The sequence below is a fragment of the Ranitomeya variabilis genome, chromosome 4 (genome assembly GCF_051348905.1).
Source record: "Ranitomeya variabilis isolate aRanVar5 chromosome 4, aRanVar5.hap1, whole genome shotgun sequence".
Classification (NCBI taxonomy): Eukaryota; Metazoa; Chordata; class Amphibia; order Anura; family Dendrobatidae; genus Ranitomeya; species Ranitomeya variabilis.
The window spans coordinates 205,498,190-205,517,102 of record NC_135235.1 but is presented as its reverse complement, the minus strand read 5'-3'; the positions used below and the strand labels follow the sequence as shown (position 1 = coordinate 205,517,102).

At 44.1% G+C, this 18,913-nt stretch overlaps 1 protein-coding gene across 1 annotated transcript in view; it reads right to left on the bottom strand.

Annotated features, from left to right (window-relative positions):
- GYS1 (glycogen synthase 1) overlaps positions 1–18,913 on the bottom strand; it is a 38,914-nt gene that overhangs the window by 6,964 nt on the left and 13,037 nt on the right. Inside the window, exons 3-9 of the mRNA XM_077259736.1 lie at positions 10,999–11,190; positions 10,727–10,915; positions 5,352–5,496; positions 4,860–4,977; positions 1,036–1,156; positions 840–946; positions 326–385 (exon numbers count right to left, since the gene is read on the bottom strand). Of these exons, the coding sequence (XP_077115851.1) occupies positions 326–385; positions 840–946; positions 1,036–1,156; positions 4,860–4,977; positions 5,352–5,496; positions 10,727–10,915; positions 10,999–11,190 (932 nt within the window). The remainder of the gene's footprint in view (positions 1–325; positions 386–839; positions 947–1,035; positions 1,157–4,859; positions 4,978–5,351; positions 5,497–10,726; positions 10,916–10,998; positions 11,191–18,913) is intronic.

Here is an 18,913-nt window from a genome sequence, read left to right as displayed (position 1 = left end):
TAAGGGTGTCCAAACTTTTGCATCAACCCATTTTCCCTTGTAATTTTTTTAAATATAAAAAATGAAAATATATTTTGTTTTTTTTGTGTCTAAAATACAAAGGAAATGTGTCATCTTTAACTTCATGGCTTTTGGAGATCATTTTATCATCAACTTGCTTAACTGTTCACAATAACAGTATTTTAGCCAGAGGTGCCCAAACTTTTACATGACAATGTATATACAGTGGCATGTAAACGTATGGCCACCCCTGGCCAAAATTACTGTAATTGTAAATAAAATATATGTTATATACACACACACACAAACTCGGACTATCTCTTACACTAGTAAGGACTCGTACAGTTTCTTTCCAAACTTCTCTTTTACTGCATTCGCAGTATCCCTGCAGACAAAATATAGAAGAAGAAAAAAAGTCTGTATGGAAACCATTAATTCATGAAGTTGCCGATTTTCTAAAAAGATTGTCTAAAAAGACATGGTAAAAAAAAAAATAATAATTAAAAAAAAAAAAAAAAAAAAATATAATCATAATAATAATAATAATAATAATAATAATAAATGACCAGGTAACCCCTTGGCGTCACAGGCAATTTTGGCCTTTACAACAAAGCTCTTTTTAATTTTACATTTCGTTTGTTTCCGGTGACAGTGATGTAAGAGCTCGCTTCTTTGCAGGGCTGAAGGTTGTTTTTACTGGTATATTTTTGGGTACATGTGACTTTTTGATCACTTTAGAATTTTTGTGAAGAGGCGTAAACTGACTGACACGGTTTTTTTTTTTTTTTTTTCCATTTTTATTCTTGGTTTCTGGGTTTCTTGCTCAGTTAAGCACTTACCACAGTTGTTTCCGAACCGCTTGACCCTTTAGTGTTTCCACATTAAAATTATTGGTCCGTGCCGGCATGATGAAGAAGGCCACGATGGTGATGTCGCTCTGATTAACCTGGTGCAAGAAGAAGAAGAAGCAGCGTCGTCACCGAGTTCCACTGATTACTATACAAGAGGCCTATGATAACCCGGCTTTATTCTCACCCTAAGAAGATAGTTTAGTCTGGCTAAGGCCTCCAGGAAAATGTCGGCGCCTTTGTTAGAGAACTCATAGCGACCGGCGATGAAGAAAAAAAGGGTCTTGTCTAAATTGAAGTCAAGGTGTCTGAAAGAGAAATTAAAATCAGGCACAAAAGAAAAATGTAGCTCCATAAAATTATACTCAGTAATTCACAAAATGAACTGTTCTCACTTCCTGCCCCAAAATGATCTCCCAGAAACTGCAGATCCCAAAGCTGAAGGACCATTTATGTTATGTGATCGATCATGTCTGGAAGGAACATCAAAGTGTGGTAATGTGTGCAGTGGAGATGCGTGCACACATTGTGGGTGCTGCAAAATACACATGCTGGAAAGAAAATTAGATCGGTTACCCCCCTATTCTATATTTGTGTCTTAATAGACAATGAGCTCCATTCACTTCACTGACGTCAACGCGAGCGGCGTGGGAAAGTTCTCATGCCCTGGTTGTGACGTCAGCAAAGTAAACGGAGTTCATCGGCTAAGAACTCCGCTAACCTTGTTCACTGCGCAGCTCAGTGTCTCTGCTGGTGGCCAGGCTGAACGCTCGCAACAAGCAAATGTATAGCATGGCAACTAGATATAGCAGAGTTAGGCTAGTCAAGGGACAAAGATTGTGCTGCCTTTTTTGTTTGACTGTATATGAGTTGGTGACTAGGTTCAGCACCTGTTCACACTTAGTCTACATTTGGATGTGACGGTCGTTTTTTGTAGTTTATATTCATTAGCCTTCTGACTGAGCACTCTGCCTTTTAGCCACAGGTGTTTTAATCCCAGCAGGACCACTACCACTCCACAGAGATATAGATTTTAGTCTAACAGAGGATTCATGTTCCCATACAGATGAAGACTTTATTCTAAGTGAGGAAAGGCATTGCTAGGTCCTGGTATATGAGAAATGCCTTATCGTGGCTTCCAGGTACACATGAATTGGCCAATTTATACGCTAAACTCTCTCAATTTGTCATATTTCTAGTGCAGATATGCAATTAAATTTTCATGTTTCATTTTTGTAGGTTTTGGCACTACAGTGTGCTGCCTTTTTTGTTTGAGTGTATAGGAGTTGGTGACTCTAGGTTCAGCACCTGTTCACACTTAGTCTATGTTTGGATGTGACGGTCAGTTTTTTGAAAATTTGACAATACAAAGCTGACAACAACCCCAATACAATTTCACCACTTGCCACCTCACCAAGGGAAGTGAAAAGAGCGAGGTTAAGCGCCACATTTAATGTATCTTATGAATACGCCATTTCTGAGGCAGCTGAGAGCAGAGTTTTTTTTGTCTGGGAGGGGGCCAATATCCATTGCCTCTCTTTAGCCTAATAATATCAGCTCTCAGCCTAGCCTTTACTGGTTATTAATTATACGGGTCCCCCATTTTAAATAACCAGTAAAGGATAAGTATACAGCAGTGAGCTGATAATAATAGCCTGGGAAGTTCCATATTTACTACCCACTTTGCAGGCTGGAAATAGCAGCACCCAGCTGTCTGCATTCCCTCTACTGATTATTAAATTTCAGAGCACCCCACGCCACTTTTTTAAAAAAATGTATTAAATTAAATATATGTACAGTAAGCTGCACACTTGGGTGCAAAGGAAAAATAAACTTTGCAAATTGTAAGTCTTACCCCTCAAATTTGTTCCTTTTGGCATAAGGATTCACCATGTAAAAATATGTCGACATTAAGTTTACATTTACCACTTGCTCAAGGCATGTGAATTAATCCATGTTTCTCATTTTCCACAATATTGTACACACACTGACCACTCAGTTTGTCATCATATCTTTAACTGGATATAGTATTTATAATTCAAAAAACATAGAATGGCAGTAAGCATACTATTACAGTAAAATATGCATTACACAATTATGTACATTGTACATGTATCAGTACTTCGTAGCAGTTCAGAATCGCCCGATCTATTAAAATATAAAATCAATTAATCTGATCGGTATACGGCATAACATACCATACATAACCCGGGATATGCATGACGATAAATACTAAACAAACATTTAAAACTGCAATATGATGTGCCATTGAGCAACCAGTAACTGATAACTAATCTTAAAAAAAAAATATATATATATATATATATATATATATATATATATATATATATATATATATATATATATATATTTTATAAAATATCTATGACCAAAAAGGAACAAAATTAGGAGGTAAGACCTTCAAAGACTTGCTGCTTAATTTTTACCATGCATTTCCTTGGTACCCTACTGCACAAGCACTGTACTAATAGCGTATGTGACTGACATCTTTCTATCTAATATATATATCTATTTTATTCTGACGGGTTACACAGTTAATTAACTGATGAAATGTCGGGGGGGGGGGGGGTTATGAGATGGGTGTGTAAAAAAAAAAAAAAAAAATCTGATGACATGCACGGTACGAGTGCAGCGTGATTTTTTTTCTCGCACCCATTGATTTGCATTGGCGATCTGGAATTCACATCTACTCGCAGCGATTTTTTATCAATCCGATCACAATCTGATAACAAAACGCAAATTAGCACAAGTGAGAGCAAGCCCTTAAGGCCCCGCCTCACACAGCGACGCTGCAGCGATACAGACAATGATGCTGATCGCTGCAGCGTCGCTGTGTGGTCGCTGGGGAGCTGTCACACAGACAGCTCTCTCCAGCGACCAACGATCAGGGGAACGACTTCGGCATCGTTGAAACTCTCTTCAACGATGCCGAAGTCCCCCTGCAGCACCCGGGTAACCAGGGTAAACATCGGGTTACTAAGCGCAGGGCCGCGCTTAGTAACCCGATGTTTACCCTGGTTACCAGCGTAAATGTAAAAAAAACAAACAGTACATACTCACCATCTGTTGCCCGTCAGGTCCCTTGCCGTCTGCTTCCTGCTCTGACTGAGCCGCCGTACAGTGAGAGCAGATCACAGCGGTGACGTCACTGCTGCGCTCTCACTTTACGGCGGCTCAGTCAGTCAGAGCAGGAAGCAGACGCCAAGGGACCTGACGGACATCAGATGGTGAGTATGTAGTGTTTGTTTTTTTTTACATTTACGCTGGTAACCAGGGTAAACATCGGGTTACTAAGCACAGCCCTGCGCTTAGTAACCCGATGTTTACCCTGGTTACCAGTGAAGACATCGCTGGATCGGTGTCACACACACCGATTCAGCGATGTCAGCGGGACCTCAACGACCAAAAAAAGGTCCAGGCCATTCTGACACGACCAGCGATCTCGCAGCAGGGGCCTGATCGCTGGTACGTGTCACACATAGCGAGATCGCTACTGAGGTCGCTGTTGCGTCACAAAACTTGTGACTCAGCAGCGATCTCGCTAGCGATCTCGCTATGTGAGACGGGGCCTTTAGAGTCCGAAAAATCCAGTAATTGCTGATAAGAAGGAAGGAAATGCTACAAGATGAACATTACTCAGCATAAGTCAGTACGAACTTATAAAGGGTTTGTGCTTGGCTATATCCGACAGTCTCCTAGAGACTAGATGGAGTTGTGGGATGAATTCCCAACCTCTGCTCAGTTTAGATGGCGGCCTGATCACAGAGATAAATAAATGATTCCCCATCCCATATATAGGCGAACGGCTCATTTGTCGGCGGCTCCAGGGAAGAAGTAAGTTTGTTTTCTCCCAGTAGCTGCATTTTCAGTATGACGAGCGGACAGAATTGTTTTGCCATTTACCAGAAGATTAAACTTATATCTTCAGGAAACATTCTTTTAAAATTCAGCTTGACCAGGTGAGATGGGTTTACAGTGCCATTGTCTTACCCATAAAAATGCCCCCGGATGAACTCCTGGATGCGGTTTTTACTCTGAGCGTGGAGGTTCTGGAACTCGTGCATGGCAGAGAACTTCTTTACGTTTAAGCCATTCGGGGTCACAACATCTGAAACCGCAAAACAATTAGTGAAATATTTTTCTCCAGAATACAAATAATCCAATTCACATAGGACGTTAAATTCCGTGGATTATCCGAGCAGGAGTGTGAATATGATTTTATACAAATGCCAATATCTATCTTCGATGCCGGTGTAGATGAGCTAGTGCTTGTTTACATTTTTACGGCCTTTTTTTTTTTTTTTTTCTCTAAGTTTGAAGAGAATCAGATGCATCACCTTCCATTGACTGTATGAAGACTACTCAATGTTATCTGATAGAACAAGATGTAGTGGGTAAGATGTCAATTTAATGGAAAATGACCCCTTTACTAAGGCCCCTGGCATGTAGAGGAGTCTCAAATACAGGGTTATAACCCCTTACCAGGTTTGCGTTTCAGTAGATGTTCAGCTTCTATCGCGGTGATCTGAGAGACCGTGGTGAAGACGTGGCTGCACTGGACCGCGGCGCGCTCCATACAGTATCTGTGGTAGATCTGCCTATCGCCAGCCTCCTTATCTACGTTAAACTGTCAGCAGATGAGCGCAGGTTAATGTGGATGTTCAGCCGCCATCATTGGCACATAATAAAACCGCATTCTGCTATACAGCTCTTCAGATTCAATCAGGACAACAAGCACAAGACGGGATCGATAAGTCAAGGAACAGTCTGTATTAGAAAGCCCACTTTTAGGAAATACTACTTTAAAATATTCACATCACACCTCCAGGAGCTTCTCTGATCTCCCATGCTACATGCATAGACATTTATATGGAGTCGCCCGTCTGACGATATTATTAATTATTATTATACATTTTTATAGCGCCATTTATTCCATGGTGCTTTACATGTGAAAAATGGGCAAATAAAGACAAATACAATAAACATGAGCAAAAAACAAGGCACACAGGTACATAAGGAGGGAGGACCCTGCCCGTGAGGGCTCACAGTCTGCAGGGGATGGGTGAGGATACACTAGGAGAGGGAATAACAGACCCTGCTCTCCTTCCCTCTCCTCTGTACAGCTCCCATGCACTTCTCACCTTCCTGAAAAACCTCAGCTCAACTTGCCCAAACACACTGCACAAAGAAACTTTGTACAATTCCAAAAACTACTTGCTCTTTATCCTCCTACTCCTTCTGATCTCGGTGGGGCTGGGGGGTAGGGGATCTCTATCCCAACCCTGGTCCACCATCCCCCAACCTCAACCCCTATCCTACCTCGTATCACAACCACACTAATCTTATTAATAATACTTGCACTCCTTCATATTCTTCTTTTAATTGTGCCCTTTGGAATCCACGGTCTGTATGTAACAAACTTCCTTTTCTGCACAATTACTTTCCGAACAACTCTCTGAATCTGTTGGCCCTCACGGAAACCTGGATTCAGGATTCTGACACTGTCTCCCGTGCTGCCATTTCCCATGGTGGCATACAATTCTCCCATTCCCAGAGACCCACAAACAGACATGTTGGTGGAGTCGGCATACTCCTCTCCCCACAATGCACCTTCCAGGTCATCCCCCCGGTTCCATCACTGTCATTCCCTTCTTTTCAGGTCCACACAATCAGGCTCTTTCGTCCCCTCTTCCTCAGAGTAGCGGTCATATATCGGCCCCCAGGCTCGCCCACTCAGTTCCTTGACCACTTCTCAGCCTGGCTGCTGCACATCATGTCTTCAGAACTACCAACCCTTATCCTGGGAGACCAACATCCCCATTAACAATCCCACTTCCACATCTGCGTCCCAGCTTCTATCACTAACCACTTCTCTTGGCCTCTCACAGCTCTCAACCTCTGAAGCACACAAAGACGGTAACACCCTTGACCTGGTCTTTGCCCGGTTCTGCTCATTCTCCTACCTTAATAACTCACCGCGTCACCTCTCTGACCACAACATTCTCTCCTTCACACTCAATTCCTCGCCCACCCCAGCACCCTCCTACCTACCACACATTCAGAAATCTACAAGCCATTAACCCTCATACACTTTCAGACTCCTTACACTCATCACTGTCCCCAATCTCCTCTTTTTTCTGTCCTGATCTCACTGTACACCACTACAATGACACTCTTAAAAGCATCCTGGACCAAGTAGCTCCCCTCACCCTCAGAACCTCCAAGCACAGAGTAAAACAGCCCTGGCTCACATTGCAAACTCTGCTTCTCCAGCGATGCTCTAGAAGTGCTGAATGCTTATGGAGGAAAACACGCACACCAGAAGACTTCATCCACTTCAAATTTATGTTGAGAACCTATAACTCTGCCCTTCACCTGGCCAAACAGACCTACTTCACCACCCTGATCTCCTCACTATCCAACAACCCCAAGAAACTTTTTGACACCTTTCACTCCCTCCTCAGGCCAAAAGCACAAGTCCCTATCACAGACATTTGTGCTGATGACCTGGCCTCCCACTTTATAGACAAAATAGATAATATCCATCAGGAAATATGCTCCCAGCCAGTAAGTGCTGTGACTCCCATCTCTCCCTGCATTTCCCCTGGCTCACTCTCCACATTTGATCCCATCACAAAAAAAATAAGTCTCCAGGCTCCTCTCCTCTTCTCGTTCTACTACATGCACCACCGACCCCATTCCCTCACACCTCCTCCAGTCTCTCTCTCCAGTCGTCACAACTCACCTAACTACAATCTTTAATCTCTCCCTCTCCTCAGGCATTTTCCCATCCTCCTTCAAACACTATCATTACTCCATTACTAAAGAAACCTGCCCTCGACCCATCATGCACAAATAACTACAGACCAGTCTCCAACCTCCCCTTCATCTCTAAACTCTTGGAGCGCCTGGTCTACTCCCGCGTTACCCGTTACCTCTTCACTCACTCCCTCCTAGACCCTTCACAGTCCGGCTTCCGCCCCCTACACTCGACAGAAACTGCACTCAACGAAGTGACCAACAACCTTCTGACAGCAAAGTGTAACGGTGACCGCTCTCTGCTCATTCTTCTCGACTTTTCTGCAGCTTTCGACACTGTTGACCACCCTCTCCTACTCTCTAGGCTCCAGTCACTAGGCATTAAAGGGACACTGTCACCTGAATTTGGAGGGAACAATCTTTAGCCATAGGGGCGGGGTTTTGGGGTGTTTGATTCACCCTTTCCTTACCCGCTGGCTGCATGCTGGCTGCAATATTGGATTGAAGTTCATTCTCTGTCCTCCGTAGTACATGCCTGCACAAGGCAATCTTGCCTTGCGCAGGCGTGTACTATGGAGGACAGAGAATGAACTTCAATCCCATATTGCAGCCAGCATGCAGCCAGCGGGTAAGGAAAGGGTGAATCAAACACCCCAAAACCCCGCCCCTATGGCTAAAGATTGTTCCCTCCAAATTCAGGTGACAGTGTTCCTTTAAGGACACTGCTCTCTCCTGGTTCTCTTCCTATCTTTCTGACCACTCCTTCAGTGTTCTGTTTGTTAGCTCCCCTTCATCGCCTCTTCCTCTCGCTGTCGGGGTACCTCAGGGCTCAGTCATTGGCCCCCTTCTCTTCTCTCTCTACATGGCCCCAATTGGACACACCATCAGCAGATTTGGCTTTCAGTACCATCTTTATGCTGATGACACACAACTATACACGTCATCCCCTGACCTTACCCCCGCTGTACTACAGAACGCCACTGACTGTCTGTCCGCAGTCTCCAACATCATGTCCGCTCTCTATCTGAAACTCAACCTCTCCAAAACTGAACTTCTTCTGCTCCCACCGTCTACTAACCTCCCTAAACCTGATATTTTCCTCTCCATGGGTGGCACCATAATAACACCCCGGCAGCAGGCGCGCTGTCTGGGTGTTACGTTTGACTCTGATCTCTCCTTCACATCCCATATACAATCCCTTGCCCGCTCTTGCCGCTTACACCTAAAGAACATCTCTAGAATCTGCCCTTTTCTCACCATGGAAACAACAAAAACCCTCACTGTTGCCCTGATCCACTCCCACCTGGACTACTGCAACTCTCTATTAATTGGCCTCCCCCTCACTCGACTTTCCCCTCTCCAGTCTATCCTTAATGCAGCAGCCAGGGTCGTCTATCTAACTAATCGTTACTCAAACGCGTCTGCTCTTCGCCAGTCGTTACACTGGCTGCCCATTCATTACAGGATACAATTCAAAGTACTTGTTCTCACCCACAAAGCTCTTCACAATGCAGCACCCCCTTACATCTCCTCCCTCATTTCTGTCTATCGACCAAACCGACCTCTGTGCTCTGTAAATGACTTTCGACTAACCTCTGCACTAATCCTTACCTCCCACTCCCATCTCCAAGACTTCTCCCATGCTGCGCCAATCCTCTGGAATGCTTTACCCCAAGATATTAGGACTATCCACAATTTGCATAGTTTTAGGCGTTCCCTCAAAACATATTTCTTCAGAGCGGCCTATCACGTTCCCTAATAAAAGTCATTTTGTGTGTAAGAGCGCGTGTGTAGCCCAATTCACTATCTCCATCTATCCCCCACCCCTGAAGATGGCTGGACCATCATTATAAATACATCATTGTAAATACACACCTGTACTTTGTAAGGTCATCTTATTGTGCTTTAATTATTGTATTGTTAACGTTGCTACTTATAACTTGCGTTTGAAACTGTTAAACTGTAAAGCGCTGCGGAACATGTTGGCACTATATAAATAAAGATTATTAGTGACTAGATGGTGGCCCGATTCTAACGCATCGGGTATTCTAGAATAAGTATGCGTAGTGTATAGCACAGCCCACGCAGTACATCGCGCAGCCCACGTTGTATATTGCGCAGCCCACGTATATAGCAATGTGGGCATGCTATCCCTGTTAAAAAAAAAAATTATTAAAATAAAAAATAGTTATATACTCGCCTTCCGTTGGCGCTTGGATCCAGGAAGCGGTTACCGACGCTTGGGATCCACCGAAGCTCCGCGGAGCCGCTCGCGCCGGCCGCCATCTTCCGTTCCCAGGATGCATTGTGAAATTACCCAGAAGACTTCGCGGTCTCGCGAGACCGCTAAGTCTTCTGGGTAATTTCGCAATGCATCGCCGGACAGACAGAAGGACAGACAGAAGGACAGAAGTGACCCTTAGACAATTATATAGTAGATGGGCGAATATACTCGTTGCTCGGGTTTTCCCCGAGCACGCTCGGGTGATCTCCGAGTGTTTGGAGATTAAGTGTTAGTTGCCGCAGCTGAATGATTTACAGCTATTAGCCAGCTTGATTACATGTGAGGATTCCCTAGCAACCAGGCAACCCCCACATGTACTTATGCTGGCTAGTAGCTGTATAAATCATTCAGCTGAGGCGATGAAAACGTAATCTCCGAACACTAACAAATACTCAAGAGATCACCCGGTGAGCAAGCTCGGGAAAACCAGAGCAACGAGTACACTCGCTCATCACTACTTACCGGTATCTTATTATTATTATTACTCTTCTATGAAGGGTTTCTACAAGATTTTGGATGCATCTGTGGGAATTTTTGACCCTTCATCCAGAACAACATTTGTGAGGTCAGAACTTGATGTTGGGGAGAGGTCGGGCTCACAATCTGTTCTAGGTGTTGGATGGGGCTGAGGTCCAGACTCTGTGCGGCTGGCTGGTCATGTTCTTCCACCAAGCTCAGAGAACTGAAGTTTAGGAGGTTATGGGGTGCAAATCTCTCATGTAAATCACCCAACTCTCCACAGGAGTATGGCCGAAGTTTGGGGATAAGCAGATCCCATATGCCATATGGCATCTATACATTGTAGAGATCTCACCGTCTGCAGGTTATTGTAGAAGTCCACGCTTCCGGCACACAGGTATCGGCCCAGGAGGGTGGCATGAGTGGTGAAGATGGTGGCCACTGGGAGTTTCCGGACTCGACACAAGCATAAGCCGATGCCGGCTAGCCACTCATGGAAATGGGCCAGGATGAAGGGCTTCTCATCACCGCATTGTGCTGCAAACTGAGAGCATGAAAAGTGGTAAGGACGGGGTGGCAGGATAATGCAAGCTACTTAGGGTCAGCCTTACCAGCGGACGCGCGTACCTCACCCAGGAACCACGCGGTTAAGAAGCCGAACAGGACAGCGTCGTTGGCTTCTCTATCGTACCAGGGGATCCCTATGGCGCAGCTGTCCCACAGCTCTGTCTTCCAGCGGTCCAGGCTCCAGGCAGTGGCGGCAATATCGATGAGGACTACGTATGGGCTGCCTTCTATCAGCCAGCGGCCAAAGTAGATCTGTGCAAAACAGAGAGGCTGCTCATTTCTATGACCTGCATGCCAACATAGACCGCTTAGGAGGGTTGATCCTACTGACAGATTCCCTTTAATTTTTTTTCCCCTGCATTTTTTTCCCCATATAACAATCTGTATTAAAAAAATAAAGAAAATCAAATAGTAATATTGAAATGCTCACAATGGCCACCCCCGTTTCAGAATATTCACATGCACATTAACAGAACTGAACAGACAATGAGGCATCTAATGAGCCTGTGCAGAGGTCATTGTGAAGGGAGGAGGAGCTGTGACATCGCCTATTGTGATTGGTGGATCCAGTGTGCTGCAAATAGAAGTGCCTGCCTCTGATAAGGAGACTACTGTAAACTCTTCTTGAAAGGACAGTAGGTACGAGTCTAAAAAAAAAAAAAAATCCCCAAGTGGCCAGTGTGAAAACTGCAATAATACAAAAAAAAAAAAATCTTAAGATCATAAAATTAAAAGAAAATGAGCTATTGCTCAAGTCAGGGTTTTTTTCTACCTTTTTTTGTTGTTTTTTTTTCTCCCTGACAATGGCTTTCCTACCCAGTATAAAAAAAAAAGTGCTGGTATTGTCCAGTAGGTGGCGGTATAATACGTCGACTAATAGAGACTGGGTGGCCACACATAGGTAATGTATGAGGAGTCCACTTGTCGTTCTGAAGTATACGGGCCTGTATTAGATGTGACCTATATATATATTCTGTAATCTGGGCCAGTTCTACACTATAGAGTAATCCCCAATCACAAGACGGGGGTAAAGGAAGGTACCTTTTATATATTTAAAAAAAAAAACAAATAAAAAAAAAAAACACAAACACCCACACAACATGGGGACATGTACTGCAGTCACTTCACCTAAAGACGCTTTTATCTCTTTGAAATTATATATTTTTTATACACACACAAAATATATATATATATATATATATATATATATATATATATATATATATATACACACACACATACATATACATACATATACATACACACACACACACAAACATACACACTGTGTTCCAAATTATTATGCAAATGATATTTCCTCATATTTTCTCTATATTACCTATCTGAATTGCAGTCATTGTTATTTTCCAGTCATCTACTATTCTAGTATAATTGCAATGTTTGGGAACCAATTGCCTATGAAAACGATATCTTTTAAAAAAAAAAAAAAAAAAAAAAAAAAAAACCCACTCAAAATGCATGTTCCAAATTATTATGCACAGCAGAGTTTTCAACCTTTTTTTTTTTTTTTTTTTTTTGAACAAAAAAAAAAAGCTCAATTGTGAAGTTATAAGCATTATCAGCTTATTACAAAATGAAATCAAACAGTTTTCAAGTGTAAACTTTATTCTAGGTGATGTTACATTTGCACATAGGACCCCTAGTTTGAAAGATGCTTCTGAACTCTCTCGTCCATTGAATTTGTCAGTTTTTGGATGGTTTCTGCTTCAGTTGTTTTGCATGTGGACAGAATACCCTCCCAGAGCTGTTGCTTAGATGTGAACTGCCTCCCGCCATCATAGACACTCCTTTTGATGATGCTCCATGGGGTTGAGGTCAGGGGAAGATGGTGGCCACACCATAAGTTTGTCCTTTTATGCCCATAGCAGCCAGAGATGCAGATGTGTTTTTTGCAGCATGAGACGGTGCATTATCATGCATGAAAATGATCTTGCTGCGGAAAGCACGGTTCTTCCTCTTGAACCATGGCAGGAAGTGTTTTAGAAACTCCACATAGACTATGGAGTTCATCTTTACCCCTTCAGGGATCATAAAGGGGCCGACAATCTCTCCCCATGATTCCAGCCCAAAACATTACTCCACCTCCTCCTTGTTGGCGCCTTAGCCATGTTTTCATGGGGTGTCCATCCTCCACTCCATCCGTCTGGACCATCGAGCGTTGCACGGCACTCATCGGTGAACAAAACAGTTTGGAAGTCAGTCTTCATGTATCGTTTGGCCCACTGGAGCCGTTTCTACTTGTGTGCAGTGGATAGAGGTGGTCGACAGGATGGCTTACGCACAGCTGCAAACCTCTGCAGGACCCTGCATCTTGTTGTTCTGGGGACGTTGGAGGCACCAGCAGCTTCAAAACCTTGTCTGCTGCTATGACAAGGCATTTTTGCAGCTGCTCTTTTAACCTTATGCAATTGCCTGTTGGAAAGAGTCCTCAATTTTTCCTTATCAGCCGCACACGTGTGTGCTGGGAATCAGCTACATACTTCTTGATTGTGCGATGATCACGATGAAGTGTCTTGGCAATGTTGATTGTAGTCATGCCTTGACCTAAATACTCCACAATTTGTTGCTTCTCAGCAGCCGACACATCCTTTTTCTTTCCCATTTTGGCAAAAAATGTAGGCTGCTTAATAATGTGGAACAGCCTTCTTAAGTAGTCTTGCCTTTATTTGGACACACCTGCCAAACTAATTTGCACAGGTATCTGCAATTGCTTTCAGTGATATAAAGAGCCCTGACACACATCACCATCAATGAGTTTAAATGACAAACAAAAAAATTCTAACCTTATCACTTATAACTATTGAACCCGTTCTACACCCGGGTGGCGAGCATTTATATTGGTATATGGCCCCCATTCTGTCATGTGCTGCTCCCATCCATATGCCCTGTACACTGCTCCATAAAGGTTGATGGCCCCCATAAGATGCTCCATAGTATATGGACATACTCACTAGTGATGAGTGAATATTCTCGTTACTCGAGATTTCTCGAGCACACTCGGGGTCCTCCGACTATTTTTTAGTGCTCGGAGATTTAGTTTTCTTCGCCGCAGCTGGATGATTTACATCTGTTAGCCAGCATAAGTACATGTGGGGGTTACCTGGTTGCTAGGGAATCCCCACATGTAATCAAGCTGGCTAAGAGATTTAAATCATTCAGCTGAGGTGAAGAAAACTAAATCTCCGAGCACTAAAAAATACTCGGAGGACACCCAAGCGTGCTCGGGAAATCTCGAGTAACGAGTATATTCGCTCATCACTAGTACTCACCTATCGTCGCTGGGCGCCGTGTGCCGGGGGACTGAGCAGGCGGGGACACCGGCGCGCCATGGGGGTCAGGTGCCGGTATCGCCGCTGGTTCAGGCCCCCGGCACTTGCTATATTCACCTGTCTCCCGTTCCACCGCTGCGTGCCGCTCCTTCTTCTGGGTGCTCTGGCTGTGACTGTTCTGTCAGAGGGCGACGCCGGCACGCACTAATCGCGTTCTCTGATCTGAACGTCACAGGCAGAGAACGCGGAAGATGGCGGTGTGCAGCGGTGGAACGGGGAGAGGTGAATACAGCATACTCACCCTCCTGGCACGTCCCTGCTTCTCCTTCAGAGATCGCGTTATGCGTTCAGTGCTTAAGCATACCGCGATCTCCTCTGGGCTGTGTCACTCTGTGGGGTCCAGACTGCGCAGGCGTTTGCGCAGTCTATAAAGTGGTGGGACAGAGTGATGCACAAAAAAACGTTCAATGTAACTTTTTTTTTGTGTGACGTGTCCGCCATTTCCGACCGCGCATGCGCGGCCAGAACTCCGCCCCCTCCTCCCCGCTCATCACAATGGGCAGCGTATGCATTGTAAAACTGCATCCGCTGCCCACGTTGTGCTACATTTAGCACACTGTCCGTCGTTACCTTGGGCCGACGGTTTGCGACGGCCCCGTACCGACGGAAGTGTGAAAGTAGCCCAAGTAAAAAAAAACGAGTGGCCATCATTACTTTAAGAAATGAAGGTCAGTCAGTCCAATTGGGAAAACTTTAACCTTTTTGGGAAAAGGTGATTTCAGTCAGTCCGAAAAATTGGGAAAACTTCGAAATCACCTTTTCCCCAAACAGGTACCGTACATAAAATCTTATATAATATTAATAATAATAATTCATTCAGATTTTATGTACATTTTGGGAAAATGAGATGATCGAGAATATAATATATAAAATATATCATTGCCTCTTGTCACGGTTCACTGAGGATATCTTTATCATCCCCACCAATTTGTCATGAACCAGGGTTGTTTGGTTGCCCAGTTCTTTCTGAAGGGGATTTATCTATATCCCACTTCCCAGTTCCGGTTTGGAACTTGCAGCTCTCTGGCGCCCCCCTTACCCTTAGGTCAGACCGGGTACTACACCTAGGATAAATAGTCACCAGAAAGGCTGCCTTACTTTGTACTGGCTAAGGAGTCAGCAGTCACTACAAAGACTCCCAACCGCAGAGGACAAAACCGCTGCCACCAGTTACGATTTCTTAATTAATAACGGGTCTGGAGCCAACCCAAATTAGCAGCGTAATTCACCTCAGAGGACATGACAGTTTGCTAAAGAGCTGTGGGGGATGGGCAAGCATATTGTCAGGACTCTGAACATTTTTTATTACTTTTTTGTGCATTACTGACCTTTTCCAAGATGGCGTCTTTGGTCTCATGTGCACTGTTTCTTCCTGCTATAAAACTCCACCCCAGCCTTCTGTCTGTGCTAGAGTATTCTGCCTTGCATCCAGCTCCTGACCTTTGGTGACTCCCTGGCTATATACCTGCTCCTGTGAACCTGTGGGGTTATCCTGCTACTCTGCTCTGAGTTCCTGCTGCATACACCAGTTCCAGTAATCCTCCTTCATCTGCTGCTCGTGTTTGCTTCCATCTGCATTTGCTGGACATGTAAGCTGTTGCTGCTTTGCAGGAACCTGAGACTGTTACCCAGACCTCCCTGGTTGAGCCAAGATATTGTTTGAACTGCCTTATAAGCATATCTATCTGTGTTTTGGACTAAGCAAGGACTTATTCGTGTCAAGTATCCTCAAGAATAATTGTGCTTCATAGACTTTCTGCGTGATTGCATTTTCCTCTGAAGTTTCCTATAGACTGCTGAGCTGCATTTGATATTTGCACCAAGTGTTGTGGACTTGAGTTTCTCTCTGCACCTGTTTGAATCACCGTGTGATAATATAGACTTTACCACTTATAAAACTGTGTCCTGTAGTTGTCTTGTTCCATGCAAAGAGTCTCCTGAGTTATCCCCTATAATTATTACACATATATCCAGATGTATCACCCCTGTCTCTCAGCTAGACCTTGGACAAAAGACACTGGAAGACTCCTGCCCACTTAGTTATCTCCCAGCCTAAAACCAAGGCACTCCTCCTATGGTGACCTCACTCAGGGGCTGAATCCTCCCCTTTCTAGAGCAGTGACAAACCATTTTTTATACATAGCTCGCTGTATGAACCTCGTATACGAACGGCAGAATGATCAGGATGTGCACCACGTCGGGGGGATTCTGTTAAGTGTAAACACAGCGTAGTTACATGACCCGCGTAGGAAGAAACCCGCTCCTTGCACTCGTTGGGTTTAGCTCCTAGCGACTTCCGTGAGCTATAGATCTCTCGATGGAAATCTGAAATATATAATCCTTATGTCTCTAGACATGATCTGGGCCAGTTTACGTAACTTTAAAAGAACAATAGAGTCCCATGCTTGCTGTACCAGTTTTGGCTGGTATTAGGCGGGGGGGGGGGGGATGAGGGATTTTCACAGAGTCTGGCTTGCGCAGTGTAAAGCCATATAAATTCTTCAGTGGATTCCAGTGACTGTGGCTGGCACACTGGCCTCAAATTACAGCCATATAGTATGGAGGAGGGAGAAAGCGTGGCTTAAAATTCCAGCCTTGTGCTGGCAGGCAGAGGAAACTGCAGCTGAGAGCCCTGTATGTGTAATGGAAGTAATAAGGACTCCTTCCTATTTCCCGACACCTCTTAAAAGTAAAAAAGGAAGATATTTGGTTTTTGCTGCATGAGTAACTAATAAAATACACAAACATGCAAATTTTATGGTATATGTGTATAAGATCTGGACAAGATCTGTTTGGAGGTGGGGGCCAAAATCCCTGCTGCAGTGTGTGCAAACTTGGTCAAGAACTACAGGAAACCTCTGACCTCTAATTACAAAGAAAGGTTTCTGCACCAAACATTAAGTTCTGTTTTTTCTATTGCAGCAAATACTTATTTCATGCAATAGAATGCAAATTAGTTATGTAAGAATCATACAATGATTTTCTGGATTTTTTAAAGATTCTGTCTCTCACAGGTGAAATGTACCTACGATAAAAATTACAGACCTCTCCATTCTTTGTAGGTGGGAAAACTTGCACAGTCGGCAGCGTATCAAGTACTTATTTTCCCCACTGTATATATTTGGGTATACGTAATATGGTAGTTTTTTTTTTATTAATATATGAATTATTACTTATCGAGGGCATGGAGGAAAAATCAGAAGTGAATATGGACCCACTGAAAGTTTGTCATAAGAGGACCTGGAGCCAGCCCTAGGTACCAGCATACGGAGATGGCGCAGAAAATGCTCCTAAATCCACTTTAAAAATAAAAAAAATCTACATTGAGGATCCAGTTTTCTTCAATGAAGATGTTAACATGGCAGAGTACAGACGTCTTCCAGCAATTGTGTGCACAGTTACGGGATTTCTAGGACTGTTTTAGGAAGAGTCAGGGTTCTGTTTTTGGAGGTCCCCTGTATACATGCTGCCGTGATTCACTCTGCTAATGTCATTAACATTTCGGTTACTTATCTCTGACCTTTATGTGACAGACAAGACCACTATCACGAGGACTCCCTGACCTCCGCTCTATCACCTTCTCACGGTCATCTCAGCTGTCAGGACAATTACGAGTCCCTGACACCAAACTAACTCCGCGATCCTGTCCGGGAACCCGAGGCCGAACACAGGCGTGACTTACAATTTTTAGAGTTGACCTTTCAATGGGGCTGTAACCAAATCCCTGCATAACATCAGGTCACGGCGGAGGAAGGCCAAAATTAGCACTCAAACATGTGCTCCTGAACTCCCAGACGGAAAGGGGATGGGGAGGGCTTTTAGCAAAGTCACAAGGTGGAAGACAAAAGTGTAATAATGACGCTCAAGAGTTGGGTTCTAGTGCTCGATAAGACTGATTGACGTGTTACTGACTCCACTCAGTGAAACTGAAATTTATCTTCCAATACGTCAAGAGCTAGGACAACTCTACCCCACTCGGAATCTCGCAAGTGAAAAATTACAGAAGTTGTACCTAAGAGAACATCTCAGTGTCTTTATTTTAGGCTAAAGAAGTAGTTTCCCATGATGGCATAAGACAGAGGTCACCACTTGGGTCTCCTTTGGAGTTGAGCAAATTGATGGCCTACAGGCCATTTTGTTAGTCTGTGGTAGCAGGACTTGAGCCTGCAAATCTCCTACTACATCCCTACGCCTCTTACAATTAGTAGGTTGTAGCCATGTCCTGCGCATGTATATAGCACCACAATACAAGAGCCGGGAAAGGAAGCGGGGACCTGGTAGGTAGTAGGAGGCTCGAGAGCTCTGGCGACCATGGACTTCCAACATCACCGTTGGACAAGAGTCCTACAAATCTACCTGCTAAATCCCTGCTGTCTCTTCTGATTAACAGAGACATCATGCAGTGGTGGCTTACTAATCTGATGGGGGGGGGGGGGGGAGTGAGGATGATGTAGTTAGGAGAAGGTTCGCAGGGCACTAGATGCGGCCACTGGATCAAGGTCCTGCAGATCTTTTTGCTCAACGTCCGTTAGCTCCAGTAGGGATTTTACATTTTAGCAAATTGTAAAAATTCACACAATTTGGTGGTTTTGATATCCCACAAATTTTCAGCAGCAAATTGAGGC